This window comes from Coturnix japonica, chromosome 2, assembly GCF_054131305.1.
Source record: "Coturnix japonica strain WE chromosome 2, WE-NBRP24, whole genome shotgun sequence".
Classification (NCBI taxonomy): domain Eukaryota; kingdom Metazoa; phylum Chordata; class Aves; order Galliformes; family Phasianidae; genus Coturnix; species Coturnix japonica.
In genome coordinates, this window is record NC_140664.1 from 59,231,809 (window position 1) to 59,251,309 (window position 19,501).

The 19,501-nt window shown below is 41.5% G+C and overlaps 1 protein-coding gene across 38 annotated transcripts in view; it reads right to left on the minus strand.

Annotated features, from left to right (window-relative positions):
* The window catches only part of HECW1 (HECT, C2 and WW domain containing E3 ubiquitin protein ligase 1), a 216,469-nt gene that overhangs the window by 44,057 nt on the left and 152,911 nt on the right, over nucleotides 1-19,501 (minus strand). For 20 of the 38 annotated variants that reach the window (XR_014943461.1, XR_004306356.2, XR_004306357.2 and 17 more), the window contains 5 exons: nucleotides 18,237-18,337; nucleotides 15,712-17,076; nucleotides 12,542-12,643; nucleotides 8,702-8,788; nucleotides 7,125-7,275 (listed from right to left, as the gene is read on the minus strand). Coding sequence is in view for 34 of the 38 variants with exons in the window: in XM_085539863.1 (XP_085395989.1) it covers nucleotides 7,125-7,275; nucleotides 8,702-8,788; nucleotides 12,542-12,643; nucleotides 15,712-17,076; nucleotides 18,237-18,337 (1,806 nt within the window). In the remaining 4 variants the exon portion in view is untranslated. The remainder of the gene's footprint in view (nucleotides 1-7,124; nucleotides 7,276-8,701; nucleotides 8,789-12,541; nucleotides 12,644-15,711; nucleotides 17,077-18,236; nucleotides 18,338-19,501) is intronic. The other 18 variants (XM_085539872.1, XM_085539867.1, XM_015854914.3 and 15 more) reach the window with 5 other exon arrangements.

Below are 19,501 nucleotides of genomic sequence, written 5' to 3' on the forward strand. Positions count from 1 at the left end.
CTCCCCTATGAAGAAAGGCTAAGTGAACTGAGTCTTTTCAGCCTTGAGAAAAGAAGACTGAGAGGGGACTTGATCCAGATCTATAAATATCAAAGGTGCAGGGTGCAAAGTGGCAAGGCTAGACTCTTTTCAGCATTGTGTGGAGACAGGACAAGGGGAAATGAGAAGAAACTGGAGCATAGGAAGTTCTGCATGAGTGTGTGCAAGAACTTCTTTATAGTGAGGGTGATGGAGCACTGGAACAGGCTGCCCAGGGGGGTTGTGGAGTCTCCTTCTCTGGAGACCCGCCTGGGTCTTTTTAGGGCCAGGCTGGCAAAGGGGACACTGTTGTGGGTGTGTACTACAGGCCTCCTGATCAGGAGGAGGAGGTTGATGAGGCCTTCCATAAGCAACTGGAAATAGCGGCACGCTCCCAGGCACTGGTACTTACGGGGGATTTCAATTATCCAGATATTTGCTGGACGACCAACACGGCCAGGCATGCGCGGTCCAGACAATTCTTGCAGTGCATTGAAGATAACTTCCTGATGCAGGTGGTAGAGGAACCGACGCGGGGTGGGGCATTGCTGGACCTTATTCTCACCAATAAGGAAGGACTTGTTAAGGAAGTAAAAGTTGGGGGCAGCTTGGGATGTAGTGACCATGAGATGGTGGAGTTCGAGATCCTGAGTGGAGGAAGCAAAGCAAAAAGTAGGATTGCTACCCTGGACTTTAGGAGAGCCAACTTTGATCTCCTTCGGGACCTACTTGGGGCTATCCCGTGGGCCAGGGTGCTAGAAGGCAAGGGGGCCTGTGAGAGATGGTTAGCGTTTAAACGGCTCTTCTTCCAAGCCCAGGATCGGTGCATCCCTGTGACTAAGAAATCGGGAAAAGGTGCAAGGAGACCTGTGTGGATGAGCTCATGTGCAAGCTCCGCGGAAAGAAGAAAGTACATGATATGTGGAAGAAGGGTCTGACCACTTGGGAACAATACAAGAATGTAGTCAGGGACTGCAGAGATGCGACCAGGAAGGCCAAAGCCCACCTGGAGTTGAATCTAGCTAAGGAGATAAAGAATAATAAAAAAGGCTTTTTTAAATACGTTAACAGCAAAAGGAAGGCTAGGGAGAATGTGGGCCCCATACTAGGTGAGGGGGGCGCTCTGGTAACAGGGGATGCTGAGAAGGCGGAAATACTGAATGCCTTCTTTGCTTCTGTCTTTAGTGAAAGGGCTCTCCCTCAGGAATCCCGGACCCTGGAGGTTGATGAGAGAGTCTGGGGAATGGGAGATTTCCCTTTAGTCAGGGAAGAGGTGGTCCGTGAGTGCCTAGGAAACATTAAGGTCCATAAATCCATGGGACCTGATGGGGTGCATCCGTGGGTGCTGAGAGAGCTGGTGGAAGTCATTGCTGAGCTGCTCTCTGTAATCTTTCAGAGGTCTTGGAGAACTGGGGAGGTGCCTGAAGACTGGAGGACGGCCAATGTCACTCCAGTCTTCAAAAAGGGCAAGAAGGAAGACCCGGGTAACTATAGGCCAGTCAGCCTCACCTCTGTCCCAGGGAAGGTGATGGAACAGCTTGTGCTGGATGCCATCTCCAGACAACTGGGTGATAAGGAGGTTATCATGAGTACTCAGCATGGGTTCACCAAGGGTAGGTCGTGCTCGACCAACCTGGTGGCCTTTTATGAAGATGTCACTAGCTGGGTGGACAGGGGGAGGGTGGTAGATGTAGTCTACCTTGATTTCAGTAAGGCTTTTGATACTGTCCCCCATGACATCCTTATAACAAAGCTGAGGAAGTATGGGATAGATGAGTGGACGGTGAAGTGGGTTGAGAATTGGCTGACTGGCAGAGCGCAGAGGGTTGTCATTGGCGGTGCGGTGTCTGGCTGGAGGCCTGTAACTAGCGGCGTCCCCCAGGGGTCTGTGCTGGGTCCGGTCTTGTTCAACATCTTCATCAACGACCTTGATGAAGGGATAGTGACCACCCTCAGCAAGTTTGCTGATGACACGAAGTTGGGAGGATTGGCTGATACGCCTGAAGACTGTGCTGCCATTCAGCGAGACCTGGACAGGCTGGAGAGCTGGGCAGTAAGAAACCGGATGAGGTTTAACAAAAGCAAGTGTAGAAATAATTGCATGCACCAGTACAGGCTGGGGGAAGACCTGCTGGAGAGGAGCTCTGCTGAGAGGGACCTGGGCGTCCTGGTGGACGACAGATTAACCATGAGCCAGCAGTGTGCCCTTGTAGCCAAAAAAGCCAATGGCATACTGGGGTGTATTAAAAAGAGCGTGTCCAGCAGGTCGAAGGAGGTGATCCTCCCCCTCTACTCTGCCCTGGTGAGGCCTCATCTGGAATATTGTGTCCAGTTCTGGGCTCCCCAGTACAAAAAAGACAGGGATCTCTTGGAAAGAGTCCAGCGGAGGACCACTAAGATGGTGAAGGGCCTGGAGCATCTCCCCTATGAGGAGAGACTTAGGGAACTGGGTGTGTTTAGCCTTGAGAAAAGAAGGCTGAGAGTGGACTTGATCCAGGTTTATAAATACCTGAGGTGTGGGAGCCATAGTGGTGAGTCTGGTCTCTTTTCAGTAGTGCGTGGGGATAGGACTAAAGGTAATGGGATGAAAGTACAGCATAGGAAGTTCTGCACGAATGTGCGGAAGAACTTCTTTACAGTGAGGGTGATGGAGCACTGGAACAGGCTGCTCAGGGAGGTGGTGGAGTCTCCTTCTCTGGAGATATTTAAGACCCGCCTGGACGCCTTCCTGTGTGACATGGTGTAGGGAGCCTGCTTTGGCAGGGGGGTTGGACTCGATGATCTCTGGAGGTCCCTTCCAACCCCTACAATTCTGTGATTCTGTGATTCTGTGGATGCCTATGTGCAACCTGGTGTAGGGAACCTGCTTTGGCAGGGGGGTTAGACTTGATGATCTCTGGAGGTCCCTTCCAACCCCTACAATTTTGTGATTTTATGATTCTGTGATTCTGTGAGAAGAAAGTAGGATTAGGCTCCCAGATTTGAACAGTCACAGCTGTGTTGAGTTTTTTTCTTTGTTTATTCTTTTTTTTTTTTTTATTTTTTTATTTTTTTTAAGCTAAATTTCCAAAGCTTTGTGGTTTTGGCAGAGCTGGAAATACCAGGCTCCCTTGTAATTTTCTGGTTTTCCCATTCCCTCCCAGAAATGAAACCAGGAAGCTGAGTAAATTGGTTCAAAAAGAAAAGTGGACAAGTTTTTTCAAACTAAGCGGTTTTGAGTTCCATTTTGTTTATAGTAAATGTTCAGGCTGCTGGTAATTCTACCTTCAAGCCCCATGTTTGCTCTTGCCTAACCTAAAATGATTTTCAGGTGTTGCTGAAAACTGTTTCAAACAATGAAGTTTGAAACACAACAAACCAGTATTTCTAAAATGAGTGTTTAAAACAATGCCTACTATAACACTTTCCAATTAAAATTTATTTAAGCTTCTTTTGCTCATAATACATAAATCCAGAGACTCTAAATACCTGAAATTTGTTTCAGGACAAGGATAATTTTATAAATTCAAGCAGCCAGGTTGAAAATGCAGAAATCACTTTCCAATTCTGAAATGCCCAAGTTTTTTAACTGCATATTCACCATAAGTCTTGTTTATCAGAATCTTGAGAATGTTTTGTTCCCAAACTTCGAAATAACTGGAGAACTCCCTATTCATCATTTTAAAGCAATATAGCTCTTCAACAGAGCAGTTTTTTTCCTCTGTCCCAATAAGTCATGACAATTTATGTCTCCAGTGGTATTCAGATAAAGAGAACTATGCCACTACTGAAAATCCTCTATACTTTTGACTTTGTAACTGAATTTCTAAATACCAAAAAATATAGAGATTTAGTGAAAAATGTTAGACCTATTAACATTCAATTACCAATCCAAACCAGTGACAAGTCATAAACCTGGAAGCCAGACAACCTACATAAAAATACAGAAGGAAGTTTGTGGCAAGGACATCACAAACGTACATACTCTGCAGTATCTGAGATAGTTAGTTTATGAATTAATCTGTGTTATTTAAAAGAATGTTACACTCCTAAAATCACTCTCACAGACACTTATTTCTAGTCTTAAGCGAGAGTTCAACTTTAAAAAAAATAATAATAAAAAATGCTGATGTATATCCAAAAAAGAGCTTTTTGTGGCAGAAAACGTGCTTATCAGTAGTCAAATACTCTGAGCTTTCATATAGTAAAATCCCTCTTATAGACAAATGCAAAATGGTAGAGGAGAGTCATGTAAATCCTTTGAAAAAAATCTAGATTTAGCATACACATTGGGACTTTTTTTTTGTTGTTTGTTATTAACATGGTAGCTTGATGCCTTCTGGGAAAGCTGTAAGGGAAAAAAATACAGCTTCTTTCACTTCTACGAGACATAATAAACATTATGAAATGCTATCCAAAGTAATACATTTGGAGAATAATTTTTTTTTTTTTTTCAAGAAAGAGATGATAGTGTCAAATTTCCATGTACAACAATGACTTAAAGAAGATTGATACACTCCCCAAAAGTTATGAACACTTTTCTGTGTTCATTCAGAATCCAGTTCTCCTTACATACTGTAATTCCAAAACTATTCTGCACAATGAAAACAATACTTCTAAACTTTGTATTTTACTTTTAGCTGCAGATCTTTCTCTTAGCACAGAGAAAAAGACCAAAAAACCTTTGTGTCATTTTACATGCTATAATTAGAATATAATTTCAGCTTTGCTGTCTAGAAAGGAAACCATATCATTATAGTAAGCAGGGAAAAAAAATAAAAATTGTCTGAAGAAAGAAGGGAGGACTTTTAACCACTGTTAAATTCAGCCCAAAAAGTGAGCAAAAGAAAGAAACAATAAACAAATCTATTTCTAGACCAGACACAGAATAGCCTGGGGTGGAAGGGACCTCAAGGATCATGAATCTCCATGATACCTGGAGGGCCACCAACCTCCACATTTAATACTAGGTCAGGCTACCTAGAGCCCCATCCAACCTGGTCTTGAACATCTCCAGGGTTGGGGCATCCACAATCTCTCTGGGCAGCCTGTTCCACCACCTCACCACTCTCATAGTAAAGAACTTCCTCCCCGACATCCAACCTAAATCTTATCCCCTTCAAGTTAAAACCATTTCCCCTTATCCTGATATTATCTACCCTTTCAAAGAGTTGACTCCTCCACTGTTTATATATATTACCTACTGCTTATATATTACCTAATGTTTATATATATTACCCTTTAGGTACTGAAAGGCTGCAGTTAGGTCACCCCACAGCCTTCTTTTCCCCAGGCTGAACAAACCCAGCTCCCTCTTCATAGGGGAGGTGCTCCAGCCCTCTGATCATCTTTGTGGCCCTCCACTGGACCCTATCCAACAGCTCCCTATCTTTCTTGTTCTGGGGGCTCCAGACGTGGATACAGTACTCCAGATGGGGCCTCACAAGGGCAGAGTAGAGAGGGACAATCCTCTCCCAGTCCCTTCTGGCCACCCCTCTTCTGATGGAGCCCAAGATACCATTTGCCTCCTGAACTGCAAGAGCACACTGTTGGCTCATACTAAGTTTTTCATCCAGCAGGACTCCCAGGTCCTTCTCTGCAGGGCTGCTACCAAGGACTGCTCCTTCCCATGTCTGGAATTCCCCCAGTCCAAGTGCAAAACCTTGTACTCTGCTGTGTTGAACCTTGTTAGATTCCCCCATGCACACCTTTCAGGTCTGTTGCAGTCCCTCTGAATGGCATCCCTTACTTCCACTGTGTCAACTGCACCACTCAGCTTGGTGTCATCAACAAACTTGCTGAGGTGCAGTCAATTCTACCATCAACGTCACTGATAAAGATGATAACGAGCATTGGTCTTGAGACAGACTCCTGGGAGACATCACTCATTATCAGCCTCCATCTGAACATAGAACCATTAATCACCACCCTCTGTGGCCTTTCAACCAATTTCTTATTCATCAGGTGGTTCACCCATCAAATCCACATCTCTCCAATTTGGAGATAAGGATGTGGTGGGGGACCATGTCAAAGGCCTTGCTCAAGTCCTGGTAAATGACAAAAGTTGCTTTCCCTTTGTCCACCAATGTTGTAATGAAGGGAAAATGTGTGTCATACTAAGATACATCTGAGCTAGCAAAGAATGAGCTGAAAGATTTAGAGCACCTATTACAGCACTAAGATATCCATCTCTATCTGGAAAGACACAGTACAGTACATCTCTATTAGAGCAGTGTTTTGCCCTAGAAAAAGACAGACCTTTTGGTGGGCTTAACTAGCTTGAGTAGAAATGCCACACTACTATGTAATCAGCAGTTAGCACAGAAACATTTGTAGTTGCTGCAGTGCAGTGCTAGGTGCTGAGCCATGAGTACCACTCTAAGAGTTAAATAGAAAAAGTAACTCTATCAGATGGAAGAGCACTCCTTTCTCTTTTGGGAGTAATTTCAAAAATGTTCTTCAAAGGCCGTTTCATACAGTTTGAAAAGTTTTGAAACATCTTTCACTCAACAGCACCCCTCATGTGGGCAAATTTGTGTACTGGATACCCATAGCAGGTACACCAAAACAGAAAGTCAGCAGCAGCCAGGGCAGGAAGATGTGTGTTTCCTTTGGACAATGAAAGAAGCTTAGGAAGCCAGTGGGATGCAGTGAGGAAGGAATCACAGAATCATAGAATGGCCTGGGTTGGAAGGGATTCCAAGGGTCATCAAGTTCCAACCCCCCTACCACAGGGAGAGCCACCAACCTCAAGATCTGGTACTAGACCAGGTTGCCCAGGGCCACATCCAACCTGGTCTTGAACATCTTCAGGGATGGAGCATTCACAGACTCTCTAGGCAGCCTGTTCCAGCACATCACCACTCTCTCTGTGAAGAACTTCCCCTGACATCCAATCTAAACCTTCCCTCCTTGAGCTTAAGACCATTTCCCCTTGTCCTATCACTCTCTACCCACGTAAAAAAAAAAAAACCAAAACGATTCTCCTCCTTTTTACAATCTCCTTCTAAATATCAGAAGGCTGAAATGAGGTCTCCTTGCAGAACTTCTCCAGGAAGGAAACCATTGGGGCATTTGTTGAGAAAAGAACGTGTATATCTTAGAGGAATACAGATGCAAGTGCTCACCGCCGGTTCAGCTGCTCCATTTGCTGGATAGAGCCAGACCTGTGGATCCCATCTGGTGTTGCTGCAGCTGTGGGGCGCTGCCATGTGGTAGTTCGGTTGACATGGTCAACGTAGAACACCCTCCCATGGCTGTCTATTCGAGCTTCCCAATCTGGGGTTGGAAAAAAAGGAAGGGAACATGCTGTCAGTGTGATATCTTCCAAGAAAATTATGTGGGGGGATACAAAAACATACATATATAGATTCACAGAGAGAAGATATATACACAAGATAGATACCATACACATGCCTATACGCGTGCAATATTTGTATATATATTCAACATACACATTCAAATGCATATATATACTATGTGCTTATCTATATGTATATATAGTATATGCATATACATAAATATTTCACACATAGTACATAAGTAGCCTACGGAATTTACCATCATAGACTACAAAGACACATTTTAAAACACTGGATAATTTTACAATTACTACTACTAGCTGGCTGGATTCATTACAGGTCAGGACAGCCACAGAGAACTGACACTTAGTAGAGAAGGATTAAATCTGTGCTAATGTGGCAAATCCATGTTTTATGTTTTGTTATGTTTCAGAATAAACATGCTTACACATGTTTCTTACAACAATTATAGGCTTGCCTGAAAACTGATCACAGCCTGATTGGACATATCCATACAAATCTCTGTAGATATACACAAATGATTTTCATAAACCTAGTGTTCTGATGAATGCCAACTTGACTGAATGCTTGCAGCATAATATTGAGCTTTCAGTCACTGCCTCCTTTTAATGTTCAAAGTTATCCCAGGATTGAAAACTAAATGTTCTGATGGTTTCTGGAAAATGGCAATACTGATTAAAAAAAAAAAAAAAAAAAAAAAAAAAAAAAAAAGTATGAGGAAAATTCAAGTAAGTGATTTACTTAACAAATCTCCACATTGGATTGCTTGGAATGTATGGAGTTGTGATACAAATGTGACTTGCTACCTTCATATTTCTACACAATCCATCAGCTAATGATGTACCTATCAATAAACACACACTTTCTGCTTGTGCTTATTACAAACCTCATGAATGCTCATATGGTAATTACCTTTGGGGGGAAAAACAATTTTCTATTCCCGTACTCTTACTGTGACTACTCTAACTGGAGAGTCCATTCCTTCTACATTCTCCTATGACCAAATTGGGGTTCAGCTGGACTTCACTCTTTACCTCTTATCTGCTACTGCTACTACGAGTAGAACTGAGTTGCATCTTTCTGTGCTGTGTCTGGAAACCCATTCTTCACAGTTTCCTTCTCCAGAACGCCAGCTATGGCTAAACTCAGCTCCCATATCTGGACTGGTCCTATCCTAGTGTAGGTAGTCTTAAGTCTGTGGCTGGTAGCCTGTGGCACATTATTCCTGGGAACCTAAAATGAACACCGAGTCCTTGGAGAGATTTTCTGTGATACTTCATAACAGCAAAAGCCTTATACACATGCATGATTTATTTTAGATTTGACTGTGAAAGTACTTTGGTAATTATAGGTGCAAAAACTACGCTAACATAAGTACATACATACAGTCTCTCTGTGAACATCATATAATATTAAGGGGAGGGCTCTCTGGTTATCCAACTGGGTAAGGTTTCTCAAGGATGTTGCAGCTGTATCAAGAACAAGAACATAGCTTCATGAAAACGATGTCTAAAACCAAACAGTGAAAGAGAGCACATAAAGCACAACAGATGCACATTGAATGAAATCAAACTTGACAGGGCAGGCTGAAGGCCAAAGCCTTACCAAGCATGCTGTCACCAGTAGTGGGTGTACCACCATGGCCATTCTGGAGCCATGCACTACCTGCAAAATCCCGTACAAGGAAATTATCTTGGCCAGATCAACGGTGACATGTTGTACCTTAAGATCACTAAGAAGGTCTTCTTGCTGTCCTAGTCATTACTTCACACTAGAGTACATATGTAACAAGCTGAGAATAATAAATCTCAATGGATAATTAAGGATTTGTTGGTAATGCTCATACCCACACTCTTATTAGTATACATAGAAGACAGCAATATTGAACTAGAACCTGCTGATCCGACACTTACTAAGAATAACATTATCCAATTACAGTGTAAATCTAGGGTTTCCAGCCCTTTGCATTACTTGCTCTAGACCCTATCTTGCAGTGTAAACAATTCTAATTCAGAATTCCTGAGCTTCTAAGTACAATCTAAGAGTACTTAGAGTACTACTTCTAAGTAGAATCTAAGAGTAACAAAACTTCTTCAGAGCTTGAAGGCGTGAACATTTCAGGTCAGAACTGTGCAGACTGGATTGCAGTTTCAGGATGGCTATCTCTGCAGGACTCATCAGACATCCTGCAGCATTATGTACAGACATGAACTACCTCTGTCAGTGAGCACTGCTTTATTAATTGCTGAATGTGTATATGCACCTGAAACCACATGTTGACACTTTTAGTGGCATACTGAAATATTAAGAACAGTGTCATGTGGCTTTTGGGACTTCCACAGTGATCCTAGATAAGCACTATTCCTCACAACAGCTTTTAAAATCAGCTGAAGAGCTATTCTTCTGATCACTTAGGAAGGCTGTTGAAAGAGTGGAAGGTGCTGGTATTTTGGTTGCACAAAGATGTCAGCTGAACTTTCTGCCTTCCCACAAGACAACCAGTGAGTCATACAAGTCACTGAAGCTGCATACAATACCAGATTTGTGGACAGATGGATAGATACCTGCACAGAGAGATGAACAGGCTGACAGGTGAACTGACAGACAGGACTCAGGTTTTGAGCTATGCTCAAGTCCCTTCATGCTGCTTCAGGGGCACAGGTAATCCAGGAAGCAGCCAATTCTCTTCAGGCTTTTCTGTTACTTTTTCAGGCAAAATAAAACGGTGACTACAACAGACTAACCTTAATCTAACCTTTACAGAAGTAGCATACTCAAGCACAGAGTGGAGACAGGTCAGTACTTGTTTGTTTTCTAGTGATCCCCCTCCATCAGATGAGTCATATTTTACAACAGCATCTGAAACTGCTCTGATCTGTACCAGAAGATTTGACCTCTTCTGGCAGGCCCATAATCCTGGAGTGGCAAAATAAACAAAAAAAAGCTGATTTTCCCTTTCCAAGCTCAGCCACTCCTTTTGTACAGAGCAGTGCTGAACAGGGCACATATATTTTTCTTGGCTTCAGTTCTGTAGGGCATGTAGCAGTACTAGAAAATGCATGCATAATAAGATGTGAGCATTAATGCCATCAGAAGACAGTAAAAGCTCTGCAAATCTCCTGTCAATCTCATGTAGGCATTAACATTTGAGCTGATCACCACGACATTCCTAAACAAACAATAAATCTGGTCTACCTTAATTTCCTAAACAAAACTTTCTGAAACAAAATTTCCTCCCCAGTATCAACTGTTGTGCAGTTATGATGAAATTAAGTTATTCAGAAAACTCCCAAAGAGAAAAAGAACTGACCATAGAATATTCCATGGCCAATGTATAACCAGTCAACAATGATCTTGCAGCACTGACATTTTTTTCATCAGTGCAAAGAGGTTAATTTTGCAAGTAAGAAGAAAGCCAGGTTTGTTCACGTAACTGATGCTTAAAATACAATTTTTTTTTTTTCCCTTTCACACCACTCAAGAATTATTTAATTGTGATTAAGAGGCATTAAGGGCACTGAGACAGTGATACTGGATACTAAGATTAAGACTATAGCTTTCCTTTTGAAACAACTTTGAAATCTCACTAAGATCACTTAGCACTGCCTTCTTAGGTGATATTATCTAATTCAACTTTTTTTCCCCATAAAATCAACTTAGTAGAATCTATTCCCATTAAAGTCAATATACTTAATTCTCAGTGCTTTTATACAAAGTCTCAAGCCATTATTGGTAAAATGATGTTATAAGCAGATGATACAATAAAATCCTACAAAGGGATATAACTTCTAAACTGTGTTGTCATACACTGCTTTTCATATACTTAACCCTTGCGAAAGCACTCATGAAAATTAATTGTAGAAATACTTGCCTTTTAAGAATAATTACAAGAAAGAGGGAAAATGCATTGAATTGGTTACGGATGAATATGGGACATGGCTTCACTGTACATTTTGTTTATCTGAGGTGGTGTCAGCATCTATCACTAAGCCATCTAATTGGGAATGTGCCCTATTCACAAAACACTGAGTTAAGAGTGGGAGGAGGAAAAATATTTTCCTGTTACAGAGGTAACCATTCCTCATTTCATCATTCACTAGCATGCCACGTGGGAACTCTAATAAGACTTCACTGGGCTAAAGGTATTTGAATCATTTATGCTACTGTGCAGCTGACACCAGCATCAGGACTATATTTAGCTTATGGAATACTGACAACATGGCTGATGATGAATTACTTTTCAAGGGCACCACAGGACAAGTTCCCTCCTCGGGCTCTGAAGAAAACAGAGCGCTTTGTTCACATGCCTGGTTGTTTTTCTGAGACACTGCGTGCTTCGGGTTGTAAATCACGTGCTGAACTTGCAAGTTCATTCATAGCACGTTGCAGGGCAAAGACTGCACTCTGCTGGGCAGTTAGCGCTAATGTAAAAAGCGGAGTAATCCTCTAGGTACACAAGGGAAAAGGTACTAAGACAAGTGAAAATCTTCAGCAGTAGATACAGAGGTAAAAGTCCTGCCTTATCAGACCGCTAATCAGTTATTCTCCATAAAAATCTCTGATTTTTGTTCATATCAACTGCAGATGTCATTACTTCCAATAACAAACAGAACATTAAATTGATCACCAAATCAAAAAACAGTATGATGGCATTACCATGCATGAGCTGCCTTTCACAGAATCATTTGGACCTACTATTTGTTTCTGGTGCATCCTGACTGATCAAAAGCTCTGCTGGACCTGAAAGCAGGGCTGACTGAGCACAGGGAGTGCATCCCAAACTGTTTGAAGTGGGTTACAGAAAAACCTGAAGACAAACTTTACAAAAACAAAAAGCGAACAAACAAAACAAAACCCACAGTACTTTGCTGATAAACCAAAAGCTTTTTTTGAAAGGCTTCCAGCACACCTGACAGATACATATTCATTCCAATCTCACAATATTGACTGGAATGAGGAAAATACTATTATTTTCATTTCATGGTAGTTAAAGAAGAGAACGGATCAAGGCAAAAGGATGTTATAGAGGTTGTCCAAAATAACATGACAACACCTGAAGTCAGGGTCAAACATGGGAAACAAAAGACCATATTGCTTGGGTTCTGGAGAAAGTATATACAGAACAGATGGAGTTATATGGAAAGACATACTGACCTCTACACTGTTTGAATTAACAGGAAAGGCTGAAAAAATGTAATAAATTAAAAAATGCCAAAGCTTACTTGGTGGAAGAGGCTCATCGATAGTTGGGTAGTGATGATGGTCAGGCCGCAAGGAAGGAAGCTGGCTGACTGGCTGAGAATTATGGAGTAAAGGACAATCACCTATGGACAAGATATTCAAGATATTGACAGTCATTCACTGTTTTCACAACATGGTTCAAACTACTGGTTCAAGCTACTCTAAAACAAGTGATTATTTGTCACAGAGGTTTTCCTGGTATAGTTGCAGCTCTATTTATTCCTATTCCCAGGCACTATTTTAAAAACAATTCATACACCAAAGAATTATGAAAATAATGCAGTCAGGGCCGTGGTCTCAGGTTATAGCCAATGCTAAGCTATTATGGGCCAGATTCTGGACTCATAGGCACAAAAGTGTAAGCAGAAGAATCAGGCTTGATCTCTGAGAAATATAGTACAGCTCAAGCTTCTGTAGAAAGTGGACAGGAACATGCAAAATCCTGGCTCCAACTTTTCTCACCAGCAGAATACGAGGCTAAAATCTGCCTTGAATCTTCCTCTGCTTTTCCAAAGAATTAGCAACTGTATAAACAGATTGGAGAGGCAGAATTATGCAGTCCCTGTAAAGCAGAACACCTCCTTCTACAGGTGTTTTTCAAAATTCAAAGTGTTCATCTTGGGTAGGAGGAGAGAGAATGAGATAAGAACCAGAAACAAATAGGAGACAGATGATAGAAGAGGAAAAAAGATAGTAAAACATAGTCAGGACCTGAGATAAAGAGAGAAGACCTGAGATACAGAAGGAAAGAAGAAGGAAAACTGACACACAGTGGACAGTGAGACAGTAGTTTTTAGAAAACAGTCATAGTGTATATGTGCAAATATATCTGAATATGAAATAAATGAAATCTAAGTAAATGTCCAAACTCATGTTCCTTTGAGAGGAATAACTTAAGATCCAGATATTTTGTTTTATAGAATTCTGTAAGATATGAAGAAGTTTATTGTAAGGAAGAAAAACTATTTTTCATCTTAGACTTAACTATGAGAATGAGGAAACTAAAAGATAAAAAGAATTCAGATTCTTTCTCATTCTGTCCTTAAAACCTCAGAAACCAAGATTATTTATCCTAGTAACAGACACTTAAAAATTAAAATCAGACCATTCAGCTGAACCAAACTGTGTGCTGTGTTAAATCAGTGTTATTTTAATATCCTAAGAAAGTACATTAAAAAAACAAAAAACAAAACAAAACAAAAACAAAAACAAAAAACAAACAAAAAAACCATACTGCTACTAGATATATTAAAAAAAATGTCTAAAAATAAGCATACACAAACAACAGCTACAAGGCAGGAGCTAATTTTGTGTAAAACTGAAAAAAATCTCACACCATCCAGAAGCGAGAAAAAATACTTGTCAAGAATACTCCTTCTTCTAGGTCCTTTGATGACACCATATGGCACCTTAAATTTCTCCTTTAAAACACTTGTATATGGGCATATCTAACAATCTTATCTGCTGTGTGTTTTGAACAGACAGCAGAGTTATGTAAGTTATTACTCAGTGTTAAAAGTCTACCATAGCCTTAAAAACTGTGCTATTTCTACAGGTGTTGTAGCACAATTTACCAGAACATTAATCTATGTTTCTTTACTTACCTCACCATAATTGACTCTCCCCTAGTCATGACATTTATGCCAGTGGAATCATGGTAGTATCGGTCACCCGGAGTGGATGGAGGTGACCACATCTACTGTATGTGTAACAGCCACCAAACATGGATCAACATGCAAATTTACTGAAGTACCACCTGGTCATACCAAAAGAGTAGTAAGAACAGGGCTGCCCTTCAGACATTCTCTCTTTCATCCAGACAAGGCAAAGTTGCTGTGCTTTATATAGACTCAAGAGACAAAATTTTGAAGTCGTGCCAAATCCATACGCAGAAGACATCCTCTCCCTAAAACCCCTCTCAGATGTGCACATGGTCCAAAATAACCATCGATTCTGTAACAACTGTCTCATGCACATGCACACTCATGCCCTCCTGGGTATACAAAGACCCTCACTTGCAAGGAAGGTCCACCCTGCTGAGGATTTCTATCTCTCCGTACTTCTGACAATTAATTGTTTGAGCTAGAACTAAGGGTTTAACAATCCCCTTACACCTTTCCTTCTGCAAGAGCAGAGAAAGGTCAGGGTAAATGAAGTGGGAATGGACAATAAAAAGGTACAAGGATGCTTTAGCATTCTCTCAGTGCTGTTTAAATTTGGTGTCACTTATACCAGGAGACAGCTGACTCATAATATGGGAATGCAAATTCTACTTCTTGACCATAGCAGCCTCCGAGGCCTTTACTTCTTCAGCCTGAGAAAAATGATAAGTGAACTGAAGATGAGTAACCAACTCTATCCTTCATGTAACTCCATACGATGTAAAAAAAACCAAAAACTTACCAAAGGTATATATTTAATGTTGAGGTTTGAAAAGACTGGGAAAAAGAATACCTACATTGCGAAGAAATAAGTGATTTTTCACATTATGTTTTATCTCTAGAGAAAGATAAGACAAGAATTTTGTTGGATATTGTTCAATCTGAGAAAAAAAGTATTCTGAGTTGCCCTGTGATCTGTGAAATTTGATGTAGATTTGTTTGAAAACATGAAAAATTATTGGGAAATTTGTGTAAACAGGCTTTGTAAGAGGCAGCTGTTTCATTTCTCACTTGAAAACATTTCCTTTTATCCACCTATACAACTGGGTATATTACATACAGACACCAGCCTGGGTCCTTAGCTGAAATAAATCAGCATGTCTGCCCCTTGACAAGCACAAGCTGACCCTCTCACTTTCTAGCAGAGACATGGCAGTACATCAGATATGTGAAATGAAACAATCCCAGGAAATAAGGAATGAGTTGGTGGATGTGATAATGCTAGTCTTCCACATAACTTCAGCTAATCTTGATTTTATAATGATGCATGTATATCTACAGGAATCCATATATACAGATCCCCATCTGTATATGTTGGGATATTTAAAGACAGGATCAATTACCCAGCCCTCCCTAAAATATTACCCAGCTCAGAGACCCCAAGTTTTTATGAAATCAGCCATGAGCTATCTGAAACCTTGATTATTTGATGCCTTCTGTGACATCCATATAATCAGGGTTGCTCAGTTCATAGATTCTCAGCATCTAACCTTCTCTTCTGCTGCTTGGACCTGCTATTGGGGTGTCTAGACTTTCTGCAGCTAGTTGTGGATTCCCACCATGAGCTACTAGTTCATCTGGCCACTGGGAGGAGCCATCCACTTGCTCCCTGTCCAGCTCAGGGCTCTGTACTGAGTCTGGCACCGATTCAAAAGCACTATTCTCCTCCTCATCATCATCCTGAGAGGAAAAGACCGTGCTCTCAGAAATCTTTGCACTGTCAACAGAGGAGAAGCGGGTATGGCTGGAGAAGCGATTGTTACTGTCATAGCAGGAGGTGCTGTAGCAAGAAGTGCTGTAACAGGAAGTACTATAGCAGGAGGTACTATAGCAGGAGGGGCTGTAGCAAGAGGTATCGCATGCCTCACAGTCATTGTCACCATTGGGTCTGGAGCTTGACTCGCTTTCACTTCCTGTCCTGGGGTTTTCCCCATCCACCAGTCCATCATTTAAGTCAGAGAGTTGCTCGTCTAAGGTCCCAGGAGGCACTGTGCACTGGCTGAAGTTCTCTTCGGCCTCATTTTCTGGAGGAGGCTCTGCTGCCATTGTCTCACTCTCACTGACTGTCTCCTTCTGCAACATCTCCTTGACTGTGGACTCTTCATCATTCTCCCCACCATTGCCAGCATCTTGCTCTTCTTCCCCATCACTGCTCATCTGTGCTGAGGGCAGGCTGTGGAGCAGGTTGTGGATTCTTATATAGTGAGTGCGAGGGGTCTCTGGTTCACCACAAGCTGAAGCTATAACCGTCTCAAGTTCAGACACAGGCAGGGAGCATGGCCTTGTTTTCCTCTTTGCTGTGGTTCTCAATTGATGCTTGCTGTCTTCCTCCTCTTGGGCTGATGCCCCTTCTTCCTGACTCTTCTCTAGGTCTTTGCCAGCATACACATCTACACTCACCTCATTGACCTCTAAAGTTTCTGTGCTGTTCAATACTCCATCATCTTCTTGAGTACCAGAATTGACTTCACAATTTTCTCTGACTTCAGTCTCGGAAGGAGACATGCAAGCCTGCAGACCCAGCTCCTCCATGAGGTTCGTCGCATTTAAAGAAGGCAGCACTTTTCCTTGGATGGTTTCCAAGGAGTCAGGAACTGGCATGGCATCAACCTCCTCATCTCCTGCTAGCTCTTCATTTACGTTGTTCTGGTTGACTTCCCTGGGTGGTTTGACAGCCCCTGGGCTATCAATATTGTTCACATTGTATCCATTTAGCTCTTCTGGAATTGTATTTTCTGAGGTCACTGTGTTGATGCATGGAGGCTCACCGAGGCTTTCCTCTGTGGGGTTGTTCACAGGGCTTTCCTGGAGGTCAGCTGGCTCAGGATCTGCACTAATGGTGACCTCTTCATCATCTGTACGAGACAGAAAAAGAAATTATTCTTTTAACACAAAATGTTGACTGAACAAGAAGCTTGGCTGTGAGGTCAGAGGCATCCACAGCAATATGAGAAAATTAAAACATAAATTAGAGACTGAAACGAGTGGTTAACTGAAAAAGGCTGTTTTTGTTCTAGGCAGTCTTTGTGCAGTAGATTTAATAATCACAGAACTTACTCATGGTAGTAATGTGTATGCAGCATACTGCCTTCTTGCCATATAACCTGAAAGTAACACCTTTCCTGAAACTCCCCTTTAAGCAAATGGGCATGGGGAGGAGTAGCATGGTATTGACAAGGATGCCTTCTCTGATGCTTTAATTACATTGTTCTTGTCATGCAGAACCTGACAAGATTTTACAACAGAGAATTTAGCAAATTGCTTATCAACCCCCTGAAGTCTGGAAATTTTTTCTTTGATATGATCTTCTCTCAGGTGCCAGACAACCTGGGCTTTCTGATCCCATCCACCAGTCAAAAGAAAGACGTCATGTTTTTCCAGTAAGGGGCTGGTCATAATTTCCTAGTATTAATGCAGCTGTTGGCTTGACAAGGTGTACCTGAGGCAGAATGACTTTAGAGAAGAAAAAAGCCCCTGAGTATTATTTATTACTTATTACTGAGATTTTCACACAAAACCAAGATTCCAACTGACACCATTGTGACTGAAAGGGAACAATACATTTTCTTTTACTTTTTTTTTTTTTTTTTAGATTAACAATAGTCAAAATGAGGAAGTCTTCAATCATCTTTACTATCAGATTATTCACTTTTACTTATAAAATGCTCAAATGTTGATGGCTCTGCAAATAATTGCCCACCAAACACTTCCTCAGGACAGATGACAGAGAAGCAGGTGGGACCTTAGTTTTTCATCCTCCTCTCTCCAGTGACATGAAGGACTATGTGAAGCAGTAAAGAACAGGAGGACACATTAGCAGCTGTAAGCTAAGGGGAAGCAGGGAAAAAACTGCAACTCATGATGCATTCTGGGGACAGAAGACTATACACTTTCCTTTCCTCATGACCATAGCTAAGGTCCCAGAGCTGCCAGGAAAGAATTTAGACTTCTGAGGAGAAATGAATGCAAAGCCAAAAAAGAGCTGGAAAAAGAATGCATTAACACTAACAATTACCTTGATGAATAGAAGAAGTTATCTCAAATCGGAACTGCAGCTGGCCACTGACATGATCTGTAGGAAGCCTGCGACCAAGTGTGTAGCTTACAACCCTGTCCCTGAAAGAAAACAAGTACTGTCACAATAGACTATAGCCTACCAAATATCTACTGTCCATAAATAAGGCTGCTGTGTCCTACAAAAATACGGAATGTGTTTCAGATTCTATTCAACCCAGCCATGAGGGCATGTTGACTTGCATACAAAAGAACAAATGGCAGAGAAGGAGAGGACAGTGTCTTCAATTACAATGGAACAGCTGAGTCAGTGATTTATACAGGTTTTTGCCATACACAAGCACATATGTATATATAGAGAATGGTGGAAATGGAACTTCTGCAGCATGGGCATGGAGATGTCAACATCGGAACCAAACAACTCCCACTTCAGCTATTGTAACAAGACTTCCTTGCTGACCTGACCATATCTACGCTTATGCATAATCTCACATTTCTGTATTTCTTTTCCTTCATCATCTGCACAAAACTCAGCTTTCCTGTACTTTCTTTCAAAATTCTGGATAGATCAGGCCCCACTTACCACCTTCTCTTTTTAAGCTGGTTGAACTACTCTTCATCTCTTTCCACCCCTCTTACCTCTATGAAGCTGAAATATCAGGAGAACACCTTCCTGACAAGGTTGATCAATGATTCCATTCTGTCCTTGTGCAGGTCCCTCCCTTTGCCACACTTCATCCACCCCTCAGAACAGAATGAAACTACAGAAGAGATTAACTTCCCAGTTGCCCAAAATGAGGTCGAATCAACGTCTGCAAAGCATTTGTTAAGTGCAGAGGCTTCACTGAATAGTAGTATTTATATATCTTTTAAAGAGACATAGTCCCAGTTGGGCCCAATATAATTATTAGTGTAGTTTCACATGCATTGGAAATCACATAAATGAGATGATCTCAAGTTTTAAGTATGTTTCCGAATTTCTGGATTCTCATTGGGCTTGCCTGAGATTTAAAAGCCACTGTGGTATAAAAACTAAGCCAGATCTAGGTACAGGCTGGAGGCACTGCTCTTCGCAAAGTATGTCCTTAGACAGACAGTGTTTTCTATAAGGAAGTAAAATAGGAAGATATAATCAGATGATGATGACAAATCTTTCCACGTTGAGGGAAGCCAGTGATTTCAGTTACAAAGCTCTACTTTCCCCAAGCTGTTCTTTTCCATCTGGTTTCTAAAAAGCCATTCTGTCTTTTCTACTTGAGAAACATG